Source organism: Medicago truncatula, chromosome 2 (genome assembly GCF_003473485.1).
Source record: "Medicago truncatula cultivar Jemalong A17 chromosome 2, MtrunA17r5.0-ANR, whole genome shotgun sequence".
NCBI classification, from domain to species: Eukaryota; Viridiplantae; Streptophyta; class Magnoliopsida; order Fabales; family Fabaceae; genus Medicago; species Medicago truncatula.
In genome coordinates this window covers 900392-922789 of record NC_053043.1, presented here as the reverse complement: position 1 = coordinate 922789, position 22398 = coordinate 900392, and the positions used below count along the sequence as shown (strand labels likewise).

Here is a 22398-nt window from a genome sequence, read left to right as displayed (position 1 = left end):
ATGAAAACAAATCATAGTTTATAAGAAAACAATCAAATTTTATTTTATCTTTTGTTATAGAAATAGTTCATACGTAAGTACTTATGTTATAAGTTGCAAAATAAATAATGTAAATAAGATTTATTTTTTAATACAATGTACCATTATATATAATTATTAATACAGTACCATCATCAAATCAATTTTATTTTACTATATCATCAACTCAAATCTAATTAATTACAATGACATATAAGACTTTTTTTTACTCTAAACCCTATACCATATTATTATTGTTACTTCGAACAAATTACGCTTGAACAAAAAACAGTGAAGAAACTAATTTAATATCATGATATTTACATCCAAAAAATGTTGAATATACATAATGTACAAGATACAAGCAAATACAAGGAAAAGAACACACTAACTTCTTTCCCCAAAAATGTTCCCTTCTTTTTTATGAGATTTAGTAATGTAGAAACTGTGCAAGTATTTTCAGAAGGGAGGGGTGATTAAACTGCATCCTGTTTCATATTTGCTCGATGCAAGATCCGCCCGCAGTCCCAAGCTCTCCCTTTCCCTTTTTCTATACCAGACAGCAAAAGTTGTAATAAGTTGGCTGCATCTTCTTCACGTGCTAGTTCTATGTCTGTTTGAGGAAGTGGAAGATGAGTTGGATAATGGATATAACGCACATGTTTCGTTTTGCTGCTTCTTTTGGGAGAATGTTGATCATGCATAAAAGACGAGTCTGGTCTACTACCAACAATGTGAATAACCACTTGAGCACAATCAGCATGTATTATACTCTCCAATCCAATCTCCCATTCAATTATCCACTCCAAATCAGAAGGGATGCCGCAAAATTCAGGCTTCCCCAAGTCTCTCAAACTTGGACTGAAAACAGTCATTATATATCTCTCTGTTAAGACAACAAACTTACCGGCTTCTTTAAGGGCTTTGCAAGCCATTAACTTCTCATCTTTGAACTTTAAGCCATCATCAGCCTCCACAAGGACTGATGCTCCAACAGCTTCATCCCATGAATAAGATCTCAAAGGAAATTCATGGCTAAGTGACCTTGGAAGGCGTACCCTAAAGCGGTGTGATCTTAATTGATTAGGTTTGCTACGATTTCTAATGCTTTGTGCAGTTTTGCCAGTAACCTCTAGTATACTAGCTGCAGGTTTTGCCACAAGTCCTGTAATCCCTAAAGCAACTCCTACATAAAAGAAATATGAAAAAGAAAGCACAATCAGTAAACAAGCAAAAAATAAGTCCATCTTCGACAATAATTGCTGCTGGTAATTCTTAAAGTTGCCTCCAACTTATAAAGAAGATATCAAAACAATCCATTCACGTCAATTCACCTGACAGGACACCTGGAAGACCATGCTTCTCGGCTCCTCTTATTGGAGACTGAAGAAGACCAGTGAGTCCCTGTAAACAATATGGGCGAGTGAAATAACTTAATATACAAAGAAACCATTCACGTTATGCAGAAGGAAAAAAATGCAGGTGGTGAGGTGCACCGTAGAAGGGGGTTACATGAATCAATGGAAACATGTTTTAGTACCTCCAAGACTTCGTTAATAACACCTTTACTATCAGAAGCTACAGTTGCCTGTTGTTTTTCAATCCTTGAAGCTATTTGGTCGTCATATGTAAAAGCAACAATACCCTGGAAATAGAAAAGGCTAGCAAGGATTAAAAACAAAGTAAACATATAAATCAACCTACAATTTAATCAAAGCAAGAATCACCTTGCGTGCAACTTTACTGAATTGAGAAGCTGCATCACTGACAGCATAGAGTGTGTTACTTAAAAGACTAGTGGTGCCTTCGGCCATGCCCATAATAAGTCCAGTAGGGCTCTGCAAAATAAATCAATAATGCTTATCTGAATTGTTCCACTGGGAGAACAAAAATAATTGAAGAAAGGGCAACCCTGACAAGGCTTTTTTACCCGCATAATGTTGTTTGCTGGCACAGATAAGAAATCTCTAATCCCGTGCCCCATGCTCCTTGCAAATCCCAAGGGATTACCAATTACACCAGCCGAACCAAACAACTACAGATTTATATTAAAAAAGGTACAATAATTGTTATACAGATGTTACACTGAGTTCTTTAAGGCAATGCACCATGTACAAAAGTAATTAAAAATTTAATGAAGATTAGTTAATTATGTTCTTGTTATACAGGATGTTGTATATAAAAAATGTTAATATAACCGACCAACTAGCTGCATTTAAAAATATTTCCAAGAATCAAGATAGCAATTGAAATAAGTTTGACAACTTCATGGATTGATGTACACTTAACATTTCTTCGATGATGAACGACAAAACATAGAATGAGTCTGCGATGAAAACTAACTCATTACCTTGTAAGTCTCATGAAGTAGTTGGCGGTTGTAATGCCTAATTAGAATCTCTTGAATGGATTCCCAACTAGCCGTGTGATGCGCAATGGTTATATCCTTCAGATAAATATGTGCTCCCTCAACATCAGCAAGAGCCATAAGACCTCGCTGTAATTATATATAATCAGTTGTTAAGAAACAAACCACTGTATAAATGAGTTGGCTGTGCAATCATATATCTAAGAAACTTTTAAAGCTTCCAATAATGGCAATTAAATGGGCGTATAGAAATGAAAACCCTTTAGCTGCACTGACTGAATCAGAAATAGAACTCAGACCCTACGCAGAGTGCTCAGAATGGCGCTTGCTCTGCGATTTCGCCAAAGTTTCTGCTGTGTTCATCAGTTTTTAGTCCAAGAATTTGTCTTTTCATGGGTTTGAAATGAAAATAATTAGGATGTAATTTTTCATGTTTAGATGTGTTTTTTTGTTCAATAATACAGCTCTTTGATTTGAAATCTGTCTATGAAATGAATGTGACTCTATGTGAAGGGTACCGGGGTTTGAACCCTAACAACTAATTACTAACTACTAACATTTGCCTACAAAAAAAAAACGTACATGGATAAGGAACTCCTTCGACGTGAGTATTCTATTGCGAAGCATCCAAGGTGCACTGGAAAAACTGGAATTGTATAAATTATGTTAGTAAGTCTTTAAATACAATCCAGAAGTAGCCCAAACTGAAGCTAGAATAAATTTAAGAATCAGAAAGTGACCTTAAGGTCAATTTGATTGGTGCCAGTTCAAACATTTCAATATAAACTTTCTTCTGGGTTCTGGCTAACAGGTAAATTTCCTGCCATGGGGCTCCAATTGGAACGATAGAAGGCAAAGATGCAATTTTCTTAGATTTTGCATTAAATATCGGAGCAAATCCAAGAGGACTTTGGTCACCATTCAATCTGAAATTTTCACTAGTTTGAACAGAAGATGAATCCTTTAATGATGTCCCGTAATATTGATTTGAAGATGGTTTGGTTCCATACTGCATCCCTGAAGAGATATTTGTAAAGAATTCAAATAAGCTTAATATGACTTCTTGTTCAATCTCAAGACGGAAATCTGCCATCCTGCAAGCATCAAGGATATTATGTATGATAAGAAATCACTTTAAAGTACATAAACGCCAGGAAACATTAGTCACAGTAAACTGTAAAGATGCAACAAACTTAGATAAATACCTCAATTTTATGTGCTCAAATGAAAGAAAAGATGTGTCTTTCTTCTTCCACTTAGATATTTCTAGGCAGAAAACGGGACTAGAAGAGCTGCTGGAGAAATTCATTTGATTTGATTTTTCAATTCTTGATCTTGTGGCATCATCCCTAAATTTTGTATAATCAACTTGACGGGATCTGTATCCACCATTGAAGGACAACATAACTGGATATGGAGTAGAGCGCAACTGGTTATCAATTTGTATGAATGATATTCGCATGGAAAGCCTTTGGCGATCCAAACTTTGCAGTAGGTTGATTTGTATATCATTAATACATGCAAAGAGCAACTCCTACAGAAATGCAAGTATTATTAATATTAGATTCATGAATTCAACAATAGAGATTCTTTGATCTCTGAAATTCTGTTATTGTGATTTCTCAATTTAGTTACAGCTCAACTGACAAGTGTCAGTTGAGTTGGTTACAATCTATTGAGTTAATTGCAATAACTGTTAAGAGACATTTCTTAGCTACTCTGGGTACATGATAGTTATACTAAGTTGTAGCTAAGCTATCCTTTGATATTAAGGAGATAGAAGAGTACCAAATCTAAAAGTTCATAGTTCAACTACCTGTGGGTACGAGTTAATCAAGGAAATTCCAATACATGGAATAGAAATTGATATCTTGTCTTTATATTCTGCAGGTCTAACTTGATTGTGATCATATAACCTTTTCTCTGTAGCATTTGGAACACTTGGTTTCTTCACTTCATTAAAAATGTGGTAATTTGAATCGAGAACACTGAGGACCTGAAAGGAAAAAAAGTTATTGAAGGTAAGAGTTGAGATTTTCCATGTCAGATATATGAAATAAAATTACTATGGAGTCACCTTTGTTGCTCCCTCTGCATGAACGGAAACAAAGAAAATTCTCTCTGGCTTCTGGAATCAAATTTACATAAGCGAACATTAGATTACCGTGGAATCCAACCTTGTAATCAAAGATAAACTGCTATTTATCACGTGCTAAAAGAATCAGCTCCACAAATGTCATCAATAATTGCTGTATAATATTTCTTATTTCTTGAATTTATTTAATTAATTTTACAGTTTCGAATTACTGTAATTTAGATGTGTTGTGTCAATGGATTATTTATTGAGGTTCTCTGTTGAAAATATATCAGGATCTTTATATTTATTGTGTAGGATTATTGTAGAAGCATATTATATCGTAACATATCATACAATGTAAATGGGTATAAGATTTCATATATTTATTTTATTTATTGCATTGAGCCTCTGTTGGGAGTCTCATTGAAATGTGATATGACTTGAAAAAGTTTTTATAAGTGGAAGGTATCTCTCACCTTAAAAGCCAGTTTTGAAGTAAGCGAATCTAACCGTGTATATCAACACTATATTCTGAGTGTGTTCTACTCAAGTATTTTCATTTTAATCTTTATCTTATAACATTTCAGTCTATTTTCAGACCCACCACACAACAAATGTCCATATTATAGTCAATTAGTTGCACTTTGTTCTCTCCTTTTCCTCCCACTATATATACCTAATATACTCAATAGTTTTCAACAAAAAAAACATGTAGTATGTTATGAATGGAATATGTAACATGTAAAAACAACTTTTTTAATCTTGGAAAATGAAAAATGTTTTACCTCAGAGGTTGATGGCAATTGGACAGGCATATATTCTTTAACATCATCAAGAGCATACATCCCCAAAACTCGCTCGCCAGGTACCTTTGATTTTGGAAACAAACATTGTTAGGTTAAGTCATAGGCGGTTTTCATTGTACCAAAGTAATTTTACCTCCACAACAAGACGATGAGGATAGGAGGGCTCATCCCAGGTGTAAGGGTTAGAAGCATATGAGTGAATGACTGTGTCGAAAACTTCACACCTCTGCTGATATATTCGCAATATCTAGAAAGTAGCAATAAAATCCAGTTACATAATGATTAAAAATAGCAAGTGATGCCCATGCTCTATTGATGTATGGCTTTTGTAACAGTATAACGTAAGTAAAGAAAGAACACTCACAATTCATCACTAATGCAAAATAAAAGGACATTTTGTATAGCAACAATAAATGTTTAGTCAAGGAAATAGATGGGAAGATTTTTCAATTGATTCTATAAATTAAAATTAATTTTATAATTATTGGGCATTAAAAGTTCAGCTTTGACTAGGGTATTCATCCAATACGGACTTCTGTGTTTAGCAGCGCATTAATTTTATAATGGGTTGGATGCTGGTTCTCTTTAGTCTCCATCTACCATTAAGTATTGTACTATTCTCTTTAGTGCTTCTACAAGTCTTCTCTGTACAGCCTAAATCACTTAAGTCAAGAGTCTACCAGCATCTCTAATCTCTACTGTTGGAATTCAGCATCGACTAGAAATATGGTCAAAGTAGTCCTTATAGCTCCTGACCTAGCTTTCGAAGATGAATCACACCCTTAAAATGAAATTCTAAAATAATATCAAAGTCTATTCTAGATATCTTTCTAGTTATTCAACATGTATTTGTCCACATTCCATATGTCCAATCATGGGCCTGAGAGGGGTGCTCAAAACCCACAACCCGTTGAGATATGGTCATAATAGTCGTGTTATAAGACTTGAACATGTTTCAGTCCAACTATTGTCTAAATTTTTCTAATAGTTTCTCTTATAATATTTCTAGGCCTTCCTCTGCCTTAAGTGATCTAATTATCCTCCATCCGAGCTACTCTCCAAGCTAAAGAATCTACAACTCTTCTCTCTACATGCCCAAACCATCTAAGGCTATTTTCCACTATAAGTGCCACCTCAACTCATTAATCATTAAATAAAACCAGCAGCCCTTAAAGGAGCATAGTTCAGCACCACAATTTCGGAATCTAAATAAATATTGTAACGCAACTGAAAAAACTAAGGACATACCTCTTTGGAGAAATTATCAATTCTGTATGGCATATACCCTGTATCATCATCAGACAAGAGAATCAAGTTGGTCCCCGAGTTTCCCTTGATGTTTCCAACTATCTTTTCATCTCCCATTGATATGTCAGCATTTTGCACTTCAACGCGAATCATGCTTGAAGTGCCAAGAACAAAGTTTCTCATTTTCAGTTGTGTATCACCCAGATGATCTGGTAAAAAGCTGCCAGACCACTGCCATCCAGTTTCATTATAACAAATTGAAACAAGAAGCTCCCTGCATCACATGTTTTAAAAAAATATATATAGTATGAACAAAAGGAAGAATGATATGTAGAAAAATTATATAAAAACAGAACCAGAATGCAACCTTTTTGGTTAGTGGTGGAAACAACAACCGTACTTGTCTGAGATAAAGAAATACAAACTACCAAAAGTACATACCTGCTTGTATCTGTCCAGTGAAGATGAGCATGTTCTCCTATTCCTAGATAAAACGTGACATCAGTGCCCTTCTGTTTATAAATTATTTCCTTGCTGCAGGCATTGCTGATCACATATCTGCATATTTAGACATCATTCGGTAACTAGAAGGAATGGCAAAAGTAAAACACTAGTGTTTCTCTCGACAAACTGGTATGCCAAAAGCTAGTAGGATAAGGCTAAATATGGTTTTTAACTACAGCCAATATCCTTATATTAACTCATTTTTCTGTATTACGCACTATTTGCAGAGGATTAATTAAATATTAAATAAAGAATAGGGAGGCAAGCAAAAAATCAAACTCTAGACAAGTTCATCAAACAGGCATTATTTCAATCTCAAGGAACCAACAATTCTAAAAGATTAAACTACGGAATTACATAAAAAGATTTCATCAAAAACATTCTTTTCTTTTTTGAACAGCAAACCAAAGCTTATTTTTTATAATATCTATCTATATTAATATACTAGTTACTTGTGATGGAAGAACCTTTAATTCTTTTAGCATAATTACAGATAATATTTTACTTTGTAACTGATTTGTAATTGTAATTATTGTAATTAGTATTTAATGGTGTATGTGGTTTTTATTTCAGATTTTTTCCCATGTGTCTCCTTAATTAGGATGATTCGTTAGAGCCTATAATTTGTATCAATGTTCATAATTTAAAACATGAGAAATATTTTCAGATTTTTTCTCTTCATAATTTCGTTTGAAGTTGGTATCAGAGCTCTGATTTGTGAGATTCTGGTTCTGCATAAGAAACCCTAGCTGCCATAAACTAGATCCTTAGTCAAATGTGCATTTTATTTAGCTCAGCGTTATGGGATTTACCACCAATTCATCAAGGAAAAGCTAGGCAATGGTCTTGTAACAACACACATCTCAGCGTTGAGTTACTTCAAGATCTTACTTGAAAATGGGATATAATGTATATCCAACCACCCCCTTAAGGGGGAGTATTGTGCAATTAACAGATTTGATTTTTCCTTTGAAGTTGGTTTGTTATAGTAATTACTATAATTAGGATAGATATATAAAAGCCTATATACTTGTATCATTCTCTAATCTTAAATAGAGAAATACTTTTCAGATTTTTCTTCAAGTCATCCCACGTCAAGGAAACATCCAAAAATCTTAACCTTTTAAAGAGAGGCCCGTACACATTCATCAATAACATAACCTATGAACATCAATATATTACCTAGGCTGGAAAGCGATTGCATTTGTCCTCCCACCATATGGTTCAGCAACTGAGATAGACGTCACAGCCAGAATAAATGCAGAATTTGACGTCAGATGAGGGACAAATATTGTGCTTGAACCACTTTGCGGTAGCAGAGAAAATGAGTTTGACCATAAAGAATATGGCATATGGTCCCGCGCATCTTTAGAGAAACACCCACTCATTTTAACAAAAATATCATTCACAGAGGAAGTAGGGCTTGGAGAATACATGAATGGAACAACCCTTTCATGCTCATTATTACAAGAACCCGAATAATTCCAAGTTGACTGGACCCCTGAGCTCAGTGTATTTTTTAATCTTCCAAAAGAACTACTTTGAAATGAAGAATTACTTTTTCTTTTTTGCCTTCCCAAATTGCCACGGTAATTGCCAAAGAATACAGAGTTTGGATTATCATCCCTTCTACATGAAATTGTATGACTATCCAGGTAACTCCTTGGCTCACGCGAAACGCTGGCATGTAAACCATTGTTGGAGGCAAGTAGAGAAAGTCCATCCTTTTTATCAGAAAATGTTTCATTTACACCAGCATCGTAATATGAGGGAATCACGAACCCCCTTTCATCAGTTTCACTAGAGGCCTCCTTCACACACAACGGAAAACCCATGCAGTTATACAAAATAAAGGGAACAAAAATAATAAGTTCCCTGCTACCTGAATATGCATCCATCACCTTTTCAGCCGTAACATAAATATGTCCTACGAATGAAAGTAAGAAAATACTTAAAAAGGATGCACTCATAAGAAGAAAAACAGCCCAAAAATAAAATCACTTACCACTTGAATTATTGGATTCGAATATCAGCGTTTCAGATAATGAAAACTTGGTTTCACTGAACTTGGCCACTGTGCAAAAAGTTTCTAAACGAGGAAATTTAAAATCACAACATTTAAATCCATCAATGTAGATCTCTAGTCCTAGGTCATGTGAGGGATCAATATGATAAATAGAAGTTTCCACCTACAAAAGAAAATATGTAGCCTTTATAACATTGCACCACCAGCATGAAGAGGAGCTAAACTACCTACTCTGAGTTATGATCAATTATATATAATTTGTAAACAACCATCACAAACCTCTGAAATTCTTGCAGTATGATCTACCCCACCACTCTTACTAATCAACAAAATTTCCTTAGGAAGAAAGTTGTTAATTACTAATGGAGCACTAAGGATCAAGTGATGGATGTAGTGCTTCTTTGCGTCATCAACCAAAAGATTATTTTTCACCCGGCCAGATGAGGTCAAGCTGATACTCTTAACTGATATACAGCACCGATATGGATGACTACTTGGATGAGATGGATAGCAGATGAAAGATTTAAAGTTTCCTACTTTTGTATTTAATGAGAGAAGATTTGAGAGTTTATGAGCTTCACTCCACAAATAAGAGTTCCCCACTGGCCTCCACCTTACACAACCAGCTTCAGCCAAATGCAGTGGAAGTGGAAATTGTTGCCCAGGGTGTATCGGATCAAATATCTGAAATAATAAAAGTATACATCATACAAGTATTACTACAAAAATAGCAATGCACTATAGACTGGAATTATGAAGTATTAGAGGAGACCAAGTACCCTTGGTGCCACACCAAATGGAATATCAAACCGCAGCTCAAGCGATGTAGAAGTAGCATTTAGAAGAACAACCTGCATTTAAAAAAATTGGCTTATAAGAAAACAATGCATGGGGTAAATGGAAACACCGTCCATAAAGGATAAAAGTCATTTTAAACTTACAGTGGAATATACTCGTATCAACTTGCTATAGCGTAACGCAGAAACATCTAAAACAACAGGAACAACGAAAGTCGGGGCAGTGTTCATTCTACCATCATTGCCATTTTCATTATATGACTTGGAGAAATTCGCATCAAAGCACGTTAATCCAACTAAATCCATTGAAATTGGATTGGACGGCATAGATGTTCCTTCAAGCTGTACCATAATATAACGATGTGCTAAACCACTTGACCTTTGCTCGTTTAGACTATCAGAAGAATGATAAGGTCTGTAATGGGAAAGCTGGTCAGCATTTTCATCCATGTATATCGTACTTGCAGAACCTGGTTGCACACATTTTGCATGATTTATATCTAAGTCATAGATATCATTAGGATTGATATGCCCATGATATACATGATATAGAAGTGGAGCGGAAGTTAAGTTTTGTATAACATAAGGAGCAACACATTTTCTTGCAAAAATGTATTCAGAACATGGCGGATGTAAAAGTTTATTTCCTTCATGATCTTTCAATCCCATCAGACCCAAGGCATCATCCAACATCTCAGCAGTGCGTGAAACACACTGAAAGAAACAAGGTACATAAGTACAATATAAGTAGGGGGTAACATCTCATAATGAGAGTCTTGATATGTATACAGAAAAACCAAGGTTAAGAACGATAAATACTGGTATATAAAAACAACAAAAGAAATCTGGTTTATCCCACAAGACTGAGAATATTTTCAGATCTATTTATGGAAAAGATGATACTTAGAATGTGTCCACTAGACATAAGGAAGGAGAGGTGGTCGGGGTGTTGTTTTTAAGGGGTTTGGGAGGTATAAGGATTCAAACTATACCCATTCTAACACAGTTAACAATATTGAGTTCGGTCCATTCAAAAAAAAGGTAACCTCAAAAGCTGGTTCAAAATGGGATCTCAATACCCCCACAAAAAGCGACAAACTGATCCAGTTACTTCCACAGTTGTCCGTAGACCGGAAAAAGATGATTTAGAAGTGCCATATCAATAACATGTTGCTATAAACAACAAAGGGAAAAATAACTTTGGTGATCTGAAAACAAAAAATTACATACCTCTACTAAAGACTCTGTAATATTAATGTTCAGCTGAGTTGTTGATTCGAGAATGATATCAGTTGAAAGGGACCTGTTCGGAAGAATACTGATTTCTTGATCCCTGACCATAGTGAACAGAAAATGCCAAGGTTCAACGAATGGCTCCCATGCCACCTTCAATTTTGCATCATAAACACACATAAGCAACAGTTAACTGTTAAAACAAAAAGAATAAAACAACAATGGTTTGTACAACAGATAAAAAGATAAAAACTATGGCAATCTCAATACACCTTTCCGATGTTTTTGTAGTTTACTTGTAGATCGCCTGTGAAAGAACATTCCAGGTGTTTTCCACATGCAGATGCATGGAAGAGGATGCTTCTCACAAGAATTTCCAGCTGAGGCCCATTATAGCTCCACTACAAGACATGAAACAAGGCTTACAATGCGAAAAAAGAAAATGTGAGGAATCAAACAAAATACTTCTCTTCTTTATCAATGTTTAGTCAACAGCTAAACTATTTTCCTATATTCTTTGACAAATTTCATTCAGACAGCAGTCTAGGAATCCATTCACATATGCCATTGCAATGCACTGGCCATCCCGTATTCCTCCAAATAACCCATCCTAGGATTAGTTGTAAACTTGTGTTTAAAATCCTTTTGTTTCTTTTTTTTCTCTGTTTCAAACATTTTCATTACTTTAGGGCTTCAAGCACAAATGTTGGCCCAGTTCTTTAGCAGTGCTGTCCACTGCCCTCCTGGTCATCAATTTACTGTTTGTGAGGGACAGTGTACGAGTTCTCTGTTTACGGTATTTCTACCGATGCTCGATTTTTCGACACCTTTGTTTGCTGCCTTCCGTGCCCTTTGGGGCTCAAGTTGTTTGGATACAGCACAATTATTTCAAAACCTCAAAATCTTTTTTTTTACAAGATCAAGACCTCAATCTATCATTCCGATTTGGTTCATAATTATGACACCATCACTTTATGTTTTTGTAGAAATTTGGGGCCTAACTCATCCTTACAAAACCGGCTTGTAAGGTGAGGAGTGCTTCCTCTTCATAAACTCTGATCAAGCTTCCTATCTAACCGATGTGGCACTAAATCCACCCTCTCAAAGACAAGCCAACATAAGGCAACTAGGGGCAGATCGCATCGCAATTTTAAGGTGGAATTACCAACCCACCCCCTCACATTCGGGGCGGGATTTCCAACACACCTGAGGTGGAATTACCAACCCACCCCCTCACGTTTGGGGCGGGATTTCCAACACACCCCCTCACGCTCAGGCCCGATGGGCATGAAGCGTGGCAATGCGGAATCCCAACAACGGTAGATCCTGGATAGGCTCTGATACCATGTTGAAAAACATATAAGAAATCATATGAGAGATTAGAGGAATGATTCTTTCTTATTTTATTTCTGCAGTCCAAGACTGTTTATATATAAAAAGGAATTACAATAAACATAATGACAAATAATGTCTTATCATGACTAATAATGGCATAATATATTCTAATAATGACCAATAATATCATTTGACTTTTCTACAGTTTTTCTTAGGGTTTTAGTCGAAGGCAGCAGCAATCCAGTGTTACACCTACAATAGCAGCTTCAGCTATAGTTAGCACTAGTCCACATATCGCATTCTTATTTGAAGATTTTACACCTTTGGTTAGGATTTCATCCCAACATCATTTATTGCTAGCTTTAAATTTGTAACATCTGGTATAGGGTTCAGCTACTGTAGTGCAGGCCATTTTGGCTTATTCTTTGTTCATGAAAACCAACTGTTATTTCTCCGGTGGTTAGTTCTCAGTCACAAACTTTATTGGCTGTTTTTTGAGTTCCTCGGTTTATCCAAAATATCTTTTTGGGTTTTGTTTTTTTAAAGATCTTTTTGGGTTTTATTATGTCAAGTGTTATATCTTCTTATTTTATCTAAAACTCGTAACTTCAATACTAACCAACTTTTCTAACTCACTCATACAAACTAAATCTGTCTTAGACCAATGAGAGTAAACATCTAAGGTCCAACCTGAACTGTGTCAGGACCCACTGTTCTAAAGGTATATTTGATTATATATAAGAATACATTTGAGAATGATAAACCCGAAGAAAAAAAAAATAGAAGCAAATTTCGAACTAGTGAGAAAAGAGACAGAACAAGAAAAACAGGCATATAAGTTGAATATCGAATATTTAACAACGTACCTTTCCATCTGTTAGTAGAACAGAAACCTTCCTCAATTGGAATTTGAAAGAAATGCTTCCAGTTGAATTTTGAGAAGATTCTGATTTGGGACCATCGAATTTTAAAGCACCGCATAAATAGAATGCAGGATGTGAAAGCCATACATCCGAATGATCACATATAAGCTCCATGTTGACTGTCGTGTTGCCTGTATCACTTTTACTGAGGACAGCATCCATATGAACCTGGACTATATCAAGAAGTGGTAAAGATGTATGACTTCCATTCACAACAAATGTCATTACACTGCTCAATCTTTCTATATTAGACTTCAGTTGGATATCCCTGTTTCTTAAAACTAATTCAAAACCATTCACTTCGATAGAAACAGTAAGAAACTCTGCATCCTTTTCTTCAAGAATATCAGAGGGCACGCTTAGAGTTGTTAGGTTTTGACGTTTAGCATGCTGAAGTTCCACATGCGGTTCTTCACTGGTCCAGATGGGGATGTGAAATGTGATACGAACATTTTCCGACCTAATAATCAATAAGACAGCATTTTCATTATCCTGAATAGTAAAAGGTATGGACGTACTTTCAGAATCATGGAAACTAGAATCATCTTTTACTTCTGCTTCTTTTATAGAAATACCAGTATCTACAGACAAATGCTCAGATGCTGCATTGATAGGAGTTTTTTCCGAAGGTAAATAAAGATGGTTGAGAAAATTAACAATCTCAGTCCACTCAGACAAATGAAGCCATATATCAAGAGACGAAAGACAAAGACTGAGCTCATTCATGTTGTCAATAGACTTAGAAAAACAAATGCCGAGTACAAACATGGAACAGGAAGTTGAGGCACATTTTGCCAAGACAGAATCGTGTGAAGAGAAAATCACCAATCTAGAGAACCTCAAATCCAACCATACCAACGAATCATCAACTAGGGATGCCGAACAAGTAAACTGCAAATCACTCTTGCTTATTGGTTCCACAAAACCTTCGTGTCTATGACAGAAGCTTATCATCAATGATTGAGTGCAACATTTCACTTCTGTTAGTATACTGTTCGACGGCATCAAAGTTGATGAAGTTGCTCCAGTTGCCTTTAAGCTTCTCTTGGACTGAAGAAATTGTAGAACATCAGTTTTGAAACAGTTGGATTGGTCATCAATTGATGAGAATCCCTCAATAACATCCCATAAAGCCATGCATCCATCAAAAAAATAGATATCTGTATATGAACGAAAATTTCATGAGTACAATTACACAATCCAACAATATAAATGTAAACGAGCAAGAAAAAGATGATCAAAGTATGCAGAAGTCAAACCTTCAGCAATAATATGACAACTGCTGATGCATGTCATTAAACATATAGAAGAAGAGCTTTTGTAGTTAGATTCACCTCCAAGGGGTATTCTGACCCAAACATCAGCATTTAAGGGTGCAATTAAAGAAATTGTTACAAATTCGGTATTCCACTCATTTGTACCTAAGCCAAGTATATTATTCGTGTATAAAAGGAATGATATGTTCAAATCTCGACCAAATATATTTAGACAATTATTTCTTTGGGCGAGCTTATGAATAGGAACCAAACACTCCGTTGGGATGTTCTTCAATACATCATCAAAACCAGAATTCACAATGAAAGAACAATAAATCTGTGGCAATTCGAGCTTCAGAAATCGATGTTCATTATTTTCCACTGGTAAAACAAGATCGCTATCCAGGATTTCAAACTTGTATGTAATGTTCATTTCATTTTTTAGAACTATATCACCTTGCTCATCAGAAGGAAACTGGTCACCGGAATAACCACCCCAATCAGAGAGTGAAAAATAACCAATGATGATGGAAAGGTATTCAGAGGGTAGCATGCAGTACACATGCTGAATGCCAAAGCATACTTCTAAATCGACAGCTGAAGATTTGTTCTGTGTTTTCCTGACCCTTACATTTAAAATAGGGGATAAATTTGCAGTGGCAGGACCCCATAGGTAATCCTGAAAATTATGAGGCCCCCAAGATGACGTAAGAACCAATCCTTCAGAAGAAGATAATATGTCCATATTGTCATCGCAAAATGATAGGGAAGATTTGCATGTAGGAATCGTGATTGATCCAATTATGCATGATGAGTCATGAAAATGTGCTCTTATTCCAAAAAGCTGCAACTCAATCGAAAAATAATTCGACATTCTCGCAATCCCAGATTCAAGTAAATTTCCAAAATCTGACTTGCATTTTGAGGAAGAGACGCGGAAACTTTTGGGGCTAATTATTTTTCTATCCCTCAGAGTAAAATATTTTCTCCAATCGGGAATAGCATATACGAGTGAGCTCTCCAGATTATCAAGAGGACCAGAATTGTAAATTGTAACAAACGGAAAGCAATCAAATGGAATGCATGCAGAATCCGCGTAACCAACTTCAAAATAATTTGAGAATCCGAACTTTTGCAACCCAAAACATGAAAAAGATTTTGAGATATCCACAGTATTACTTGCAGTGGATTTCTCAGAACTGGTACTATACGCAGACAACCTATGAAAGAACCCGACAACCAGTCCAACAATATGCGGGTAGCAGTGGATATCAGCATTATTTAGATAGATAAAACACTTGTGACATACTAAATCAGTTCTGGGAGATTCATAATGCATTGCAAAACATGCATCAGCCAACATAGCATCATCAGGATATTGATCAAATTCAATACTTGGTCCAGGAACAGAATGTGCTGGGACTGAAGCACTAGGAGATGATAAATTCACTGATAATAGCACAAAACAGTCATCTTTTTCTTCTTTAACTTCATAAGCACGGATCATCAAAGACTTCGTGCTGATAAATAACTCCTGAAATTCAGCTGAAGCATACCTACAAAAAGTAAAACAAAATGCGAAGATTTTATTTAGTAAACATTGTTAGCATATAAAATAATATCTAATAATATCGTGGGTAGGTCAGCTCTGCAAAACCAATTTGAAAGGTGAAGGATGCCTCACATGTATAATTACATTTCAAGGTGACATTCAATCCTATGTGGGACTCACAACACACTCCCTTGCATCTAGAATTGGATATCTGGAGCGTGCTGAGTAGTTTGATAGTGTGTGGCCAACGGATCTTGGACACGCTCTAATAGCATATTAAGTTATTTAATATACATAATGGGCCTAACTCATCCTTACAAAATTGGTTTGTCGGGTAAGGAGCACCAGATTTTATAAACTCTTGTCATGCCTTAATCTCTTTCCAATATGGGACTTAGGTTTTCTAATTTACACCAGCATTGTTGGGCTTGGTGCGTAGGTAAATTCGCTGGCGGCCTAGATTGATAGACTTTCTTCACGCCTTATTTCTTTTCATTGAGAGACTTGAGCTTTCCTTAATGGAGATCAATAACTGCCATTGTCCAATGAAAAATTAAAAACGAGGGGAGGGGCCAAGGGGAAAACAATATCTTATATGCATCCGAATTACATGGACATACTTAAACCAGTCCAAAGTCTTGTAGTGTTGTGTTGTCGGTTATGTTGTCAATATAAGCGCATTGTAGCACAAAAGTAATGTGGCAGTGTGGAACAATAGCTATCCGCCTTCACAAGCAGTGATGCAGAGAGCAGAATAGAGTTGCGGCAGCTTCTGTACTTGCATTTTGCACCAACATTTAACTTGAAGCATTTATTTTTATTTTATTCTAATGTGTTTCCACTAGAGGAAAACCTTTTCAAACTGATTCTCCAACCATATAATGGAGGCGCAGATAAAACCTAGTCTCCAAACTCGATAAATGATGCCAAATTGTCAATAACCGCTATACCCAGACTGTGCAGTTAAGACTTGAAAAGACAGAAATATAAGTCCTATCAATCACCACAGTACGAAGGAAAAGTCTATAACTTAATAGAGCTTTCAGCAGCCAGGTATTTAATACCAAAAACAAACACTTCAATGACATTTACTAGGACAGTCCAATCAAACATAATATACAGAGCAAACAAACAACAAGGTAAGGAGGGATATGAAGAGTGATTCGACAAAATGCATATTTTCCGTCAAAATGGAGAAAAAGTTCAACACGGGCAGAAAAGGGACAATTGTGAACATACCGTACATAAATTTCTTGCAAAGAAACCATGAGCACTGAGCTTTTATCTCCTCTATTTTCAAGGTCAACTTCTAGATCGACGGAACCTAGTCTTGAAATAATGGATATACCAAAAGTAGAATGCGCCGACACATCCGAAACAATATTAGAAGGAGAAACGCGGTTCACGATTTCAGATTCACCCCTTACAAGCAATGAGTCCATATGAGTTCTCAATTCAATGAATGCGCCATATATTGAATGGGAGAAGTGTACTTTCAGTGATTCTATGAGCATATAAACCTGGAATCAAGAAGTATTGGGAATCAAAAGAGAGAAGACAAAAAAGGAAAATACTCTGTATAGGAGATGCGGGTGGGTGTGCGTATACAAATAAAATAGAATATATGTGGGCTCTAAATAGACTACACTTTCCATCTATGAAGCACGGACATGCGTTGGTGTCCGACGCCGACACATATGATTACATTGAAATATGTGATTTTCTCAAACTATTAGCAGTGTCGGCGTGTCAGTGTGTGTCGTGTCCGGTGTCCATGCTTCATAGGAGATACCTTCCAACATACTATAACACCCTGGGTGCCTAATCATGGTTCCCTAATATATTAATTGGTCTTCGTGAATTCAAAACTTTTTAAAACAAGATTGGAATCATGTTAAGTAGGGATAGGGATATCATATCGTACTTTTTTGGGAAAGTCTTTGAGGGTAGAGGATATAGTAGATGATATCATTGTAACCTCTTGGAAGCGGATTCTTGCTTTGTACTAATGGTTTTCTAATCCTCTTGTTTGTCTTAATTCTTGTTTGACTGAACCCAGTCCCATCTCATCCCCTACAGTTGGTGGCAACATGATTTGTGTGAAACTAATCACCAAGCTCGAAGTATTTCTCGAGAAATCTAGGTGATCTCGAGTACTTTCAGGGCAACAATGTTCCAACTTCTACCTATTGGAAAAGATCAACATGACTGAAGATGAAGTGCCATACCCATTTCATCTGCTGTGATTAGTGACAACAACGAGATCAGTGGGCACACAAACACACTAAATCCCTATCTCCTACCAGGTTTCATGATTTTTGTGATATCCCAAGTGTGTCCACTCTGATCTCACACCCTCCTTTACCTTGGAGGGGGTCTACAGCACCAATTACAGCACAATCAGCTTTGCTGTTAAAGTTTTTTCCGTAGGAAATTCTTAAAGATATATCGCTATTCAGTTAGTTCTTTTACTGGTTAATTGTACCAATCATACATGTGTTTCTATAAATACGTTGATATTAACAAACAAAATATGATGATAAAAACCTCATTCATTTTCATAATTCTCCTAGCTTCTACAAACTAACAGAAAGGACACCCCAAGTGGTTTTCCTAGTTCATAATACTCACACTCTAGGGACTAAAATATAGAAAGCTAATTTACTATAAATTAGCATGTTTAAACTTTTATGACAAAGATAGCAGTGGAAAAACGGGATGATTCGAAAAAGGTTTAAGTAGGAGAGTGATGGAATTTAAATCAAATTTCAATATAACAAATAAATCAAAGGTAAAAATTATAGAACAATTGAATGAACCAGTAAGTTGAACAAGTTTAAAGGAACGTCTCAAAATACTGGCAGCTTGTGCCTTTGATAATTAATTTGTTAAGTTCTGAATCGAACTTGAAACTGAAAGATCACAAAATTTTAGGGATTGAAAGATCAAACCTACTAATAACAAATCGCATCAAAGCAATAGAGAAAGAATAATTCAATCAACAACATCTAATCTGCTAATTACCTCTAACTGCTTCAAAATGGACTCATCAGGGATGACGCAGAAAGCCATGAAAAATGAAGCGGCAAATTTCTCAAGAATAGAAATCTTTTGTGACTGGTCAGAATTAACAATGGTGATCTGCAATAACAAACAATCCAAATGATACAAATATCAGGATAGATTACAAACATATAAATCGGACGAAATTACATGCAATAAGAATCAGACCTTGAAATCATTGAGTTTAACATCAATGTAATTATATAGATCTTGAAAACGGACGCCTGAACAATCGTTAGATGTGGATATTGTATTTGAAAAGTTCTTCAGGAAGTAAGGCTGATCTCCGATTTCGGAAAGGAAAGACTCGGGACCAATTTTAGACTTAAAGCACAAAGACCTTGACATAATCACCTGCGAAGAAAAATACATTGGTTAGAAGAATTAAAAGGAAAACAAAAGCCAACTAACGGGTAAAAAAAACTGTGGTATAAATCTTCAAACTTAAGACTAAGATTGGCTGAATTGCTTGAGAGATTAACTATCGGCCTTGTGTATTTATAACAATTAGAATATGATCAAGATTCTTTGATTATAGGGATGGGAACAAGAACCTTTATCTAATTATTTTGAATTACAATCAGAAAGATATATACAAGATATTTACATAACAAAAATGAAGTAAATTGGGGTAACCCTCAGCGTTATGTATTTATAACAATAATATTACAATCAAAACCCTTTATTTATGGGGAAAACATCAAGAACCTATATCCTCTGTAGCACCGACAATTTTGATGGAAGGTGTGTCCGGTGTCAGACACCAACACGACACCGGCACCCGCACATGTGATTATGTTCAATTAATTAATTTTTTCAAATTTTTACCAGTGTTGACGTGTCTGGTGTCTGTGTTTGTGTCAATGCTTTATAGCCTATATCTACATTTGTGTCTAACTTAGACACTTCAATTCCAAGGAATTATGTTAACCGAGTCAAGCAAATTTTGTGGTCTTGAAGTGTTGTCTCCAAAATCCACATGGCCAATCAGATTTTGGTTTTCATTCAAAATTTTCTAATAACAACTCCACCAGCCTGTTTAATTCTAACTTCGCTTCTTGTTTTTCAGGGTTCCAACAATGTCTCTCTCCCGAAAAAACCAGCTAACTTTGTCTCCAATTGAGAACAGAACTTGTCATATTACAAAACACCCTCCTCCATCCACATGTTTTTTGCCACATGCTTACTTATGATGCTAGCTTATTATTGAAATTGAATCCTAATTTAGCATTTGCACTACTATTTCAAGACTGTCGGGATTCTTTATGACCTACGAGTAGATGGGCTGAATATTATTTCTGAATGATTTGAACTCGTGGTGTGGACACAAGACCAAGAAATCTTATTCTTAAATTTAATTAAGAGGAATGGAGGGTGAGTATAATAAAGCATAGTTATCAGGGCTCCTCGTAACCGCTGGCAGAGTTTTTCATACATAGGTTCTGCATTTCATCTCTCTCATATAACGGGAAGGAAATAGTTTTGCTAATAAATTGACTTCTTTTGGTATTGTAAACCCTAGGATTTCATGGTGGGATCCCATTCCAAGCCCTATTATGGATTACTTCTATTGTGATATGTGTCTTTTCCATGCTTTACATTTTGTGGTGTATGGGCTTCAGTCATGTCTCCAATGCACTTGTGCTTTAGCTTATTTTAAATAAAGCTTTGGTCTGATGCAAAAGATTGGTAGGCTCGGCCATTGCCAACGTAGTTGGGGATTTCAGATTCATTGTGATGTATTTGCACATCAATCTGATTGTATCAACAAAACAAAAAAGGTATAATACAGCCTCCAAAATCAAAAAAGCTAGATACCACAAAAAAAAAAATTAAAAATGATCAACAAACAATACAAAAAATTACCAAACCTGTGTGCTAGAAAAAAGTATGACACAAAAATCATCCTTACACATAACAGGTTTAAGAAACTCTAAAAAAAATGCACCATATGACGTCACATTTTATAAAAAAATATAAACCACACAAAAAAGTGCCCCTAGACTAAATAAAACACTAGATACTGCACAAAGGTTGCACTATAGACAAGTAGCTGTTAAAAATGTAAAGGTAGAGGCGTCACATTTTATATCACAAAATTGAGATACATTGAGGTTGAATACATAGGGTAGTTACCATGTTGCTACACTCTGATGCTGTATTTCTCCAGGGAAAATTAACAGAAATATCGAAAATAGAAACATCCCACATCACTCTTCCATGGTTCACACCAACATACCTGCGGATCAGATGAAATCCACAAGTTACCACTACTATTCCAGAAATGTTATGGCATCATAGTGATGTTTTTAGTTTATCTGAAAGAATAGCTTACTCTGCTTTGGATAAGAGTCGAGTCGTCTCGTTTTCAATTCCATTCAATGACAACAGCACCTGCAGTTTGACAGATATAACAGCCTGACCAATTAGATAATATTTAAAATATCTCCATTTGTCTCTTTGAATTAGATCCTATATTTCTTAGTTCTATCCAGATTTGTTTCCCTGTTTTATTCCAATTCTGACTCTAGTTCCTGTATAAGTTAGGGTTAGTGCTTATTATTTAAATTCTTTATTCTATCTCTTCCCTCTTTATCTAAATATCCTATATCTTCGACAAAATTCACATTGCAATGTACCAAATATTTCATGAAAGAACCACACAAAAAGAAGTCGATCATCATTTTACATGGGGAAGGTTCGGTGAAGACATATAATCAGCTATGTACTGGACACAACCAAAGAACAAACAACTAACAGCCTTGCAAATGCACTTAAGCAAGATGTGATAATCTATATTACAAGTCAAGCATCATTAACATCTACATCCAAGTTGAGGGACAGTGAAACCCCATAGAGAGCTAGGTGTGATATGAAAGTGAACATGTGAATAATAATGTGCGGGGCATCTTTACGTCCTCTTATTAGAAGAAACATATGGCTTTTTGTGTCCGATTCTATAATCTGTCTCCCTGTCAACTTAACCATTTAATTAGTTTGTTCAGTTTCAGATTAGTTATTATAGTTGTAATTGCATCAAGTATATATAATATACTCTTGTCTCTATAATCACATCATCGGACAAGACAAAAACATTTTCAAAAAATCAAATTGCTCTTTTTTCTACCATTTCCTTACTTCATGATATGTAGTGCACTATATTGTGCCCCATTCTATTGGTTTACAAATTTA

General features: G+C 35.6%; 1 protein-coding gene across 7 annotated transcripts in view; it reads right to left on the bottom strand.

Moving 5' to 3' along the window:
- Positions 1–173: 173 nt before the first annotated feature.
- Positions 174–22398, bottom strand: part of LOC11424203 (uncharacterized) — a 39313-nt gene continuing 17088 nt past the window's right edge. For all 7 annotated transcript variants that reach the window (XM_039830200.1, XM_024776353.2, XM_039830201.1 and 4 more), the window contains 29 exons: positions 21542–21600; positions 21343–21445; positions 19375–19560; positions 19168–19284; positions 17383–17663; positions 14595–16147; positions 13279–14495; positions 11350–11478; positions 11075–11230; positions 9989–10558; positions 9827–9898; positions 9327–9731; positions 9027–9210; positions 8204–8948; positions 6959–7075; positions 6518–6791; positions 5403–5516; positions 5249–5332; positions 4464–4514; positions 4203–4382; positions 3592–3920; positions 3127–3480; positions 2969–3032; positions 2369–2515; positions 1949–2053; positions 1746–1856; positions 1559–1663; positions 1353–1422; positions 174–1204 (listed from right to left, as the gene is read on the bottom strand). In XM_039830200.1, coding sequence (XP_039686134.1) covers positions 495–1204; positions 1353–1422; positions 1559–1663; positions 1746–1856; positions 1949–2053; positions 2369–2515; positions 2969–3032; positions 3127–3480; positions 3592–3920; positions 4203–4382; positions 4464–4514; positions 5249–5332; positions 5403–5516; positions 6518–6791; positions 6959–7075; positions 8204–8948; positions 9027–9210; positions 9327–9731; positions 9827–9898; positions 9989–10558; positions 11075–11230; positions 11350–11478; positions 13279–14495; positions 14595–16147; positions 17383–17663; positions 19168–19284; positions 19375–19560; positions 21343–21445; positions 21542–21600 — 8592 coding nt within the window. In that variant the 3' untranslated portion in view covers positions 174–494. The remainder of the gene's footprint in view (positions 1205–1352; positions 1423–1558; positions 1664–1745; positions 1857–1948; positions 2054–2368; positions 2516–2968; positions 3033–3126; positions 3481–3591; positions 3921–4202; positions 4383–4463; positions 4515–5248; positions 5333–5402; positions 5517–6517; positions 6792–6958; positions 7076–8203; positions 8949–9026; positions 9211–9326; positions 9732–9826; positions 9899–9988; positions 10559–11074; positions 11231–11349; positions 11479–13278; positions 14496–14594; positions 16148–17382; positions 17664–19167; positions 19285–19374; positions 19561–21342; positions 21446–21541; positions 21601–22398) is intronic.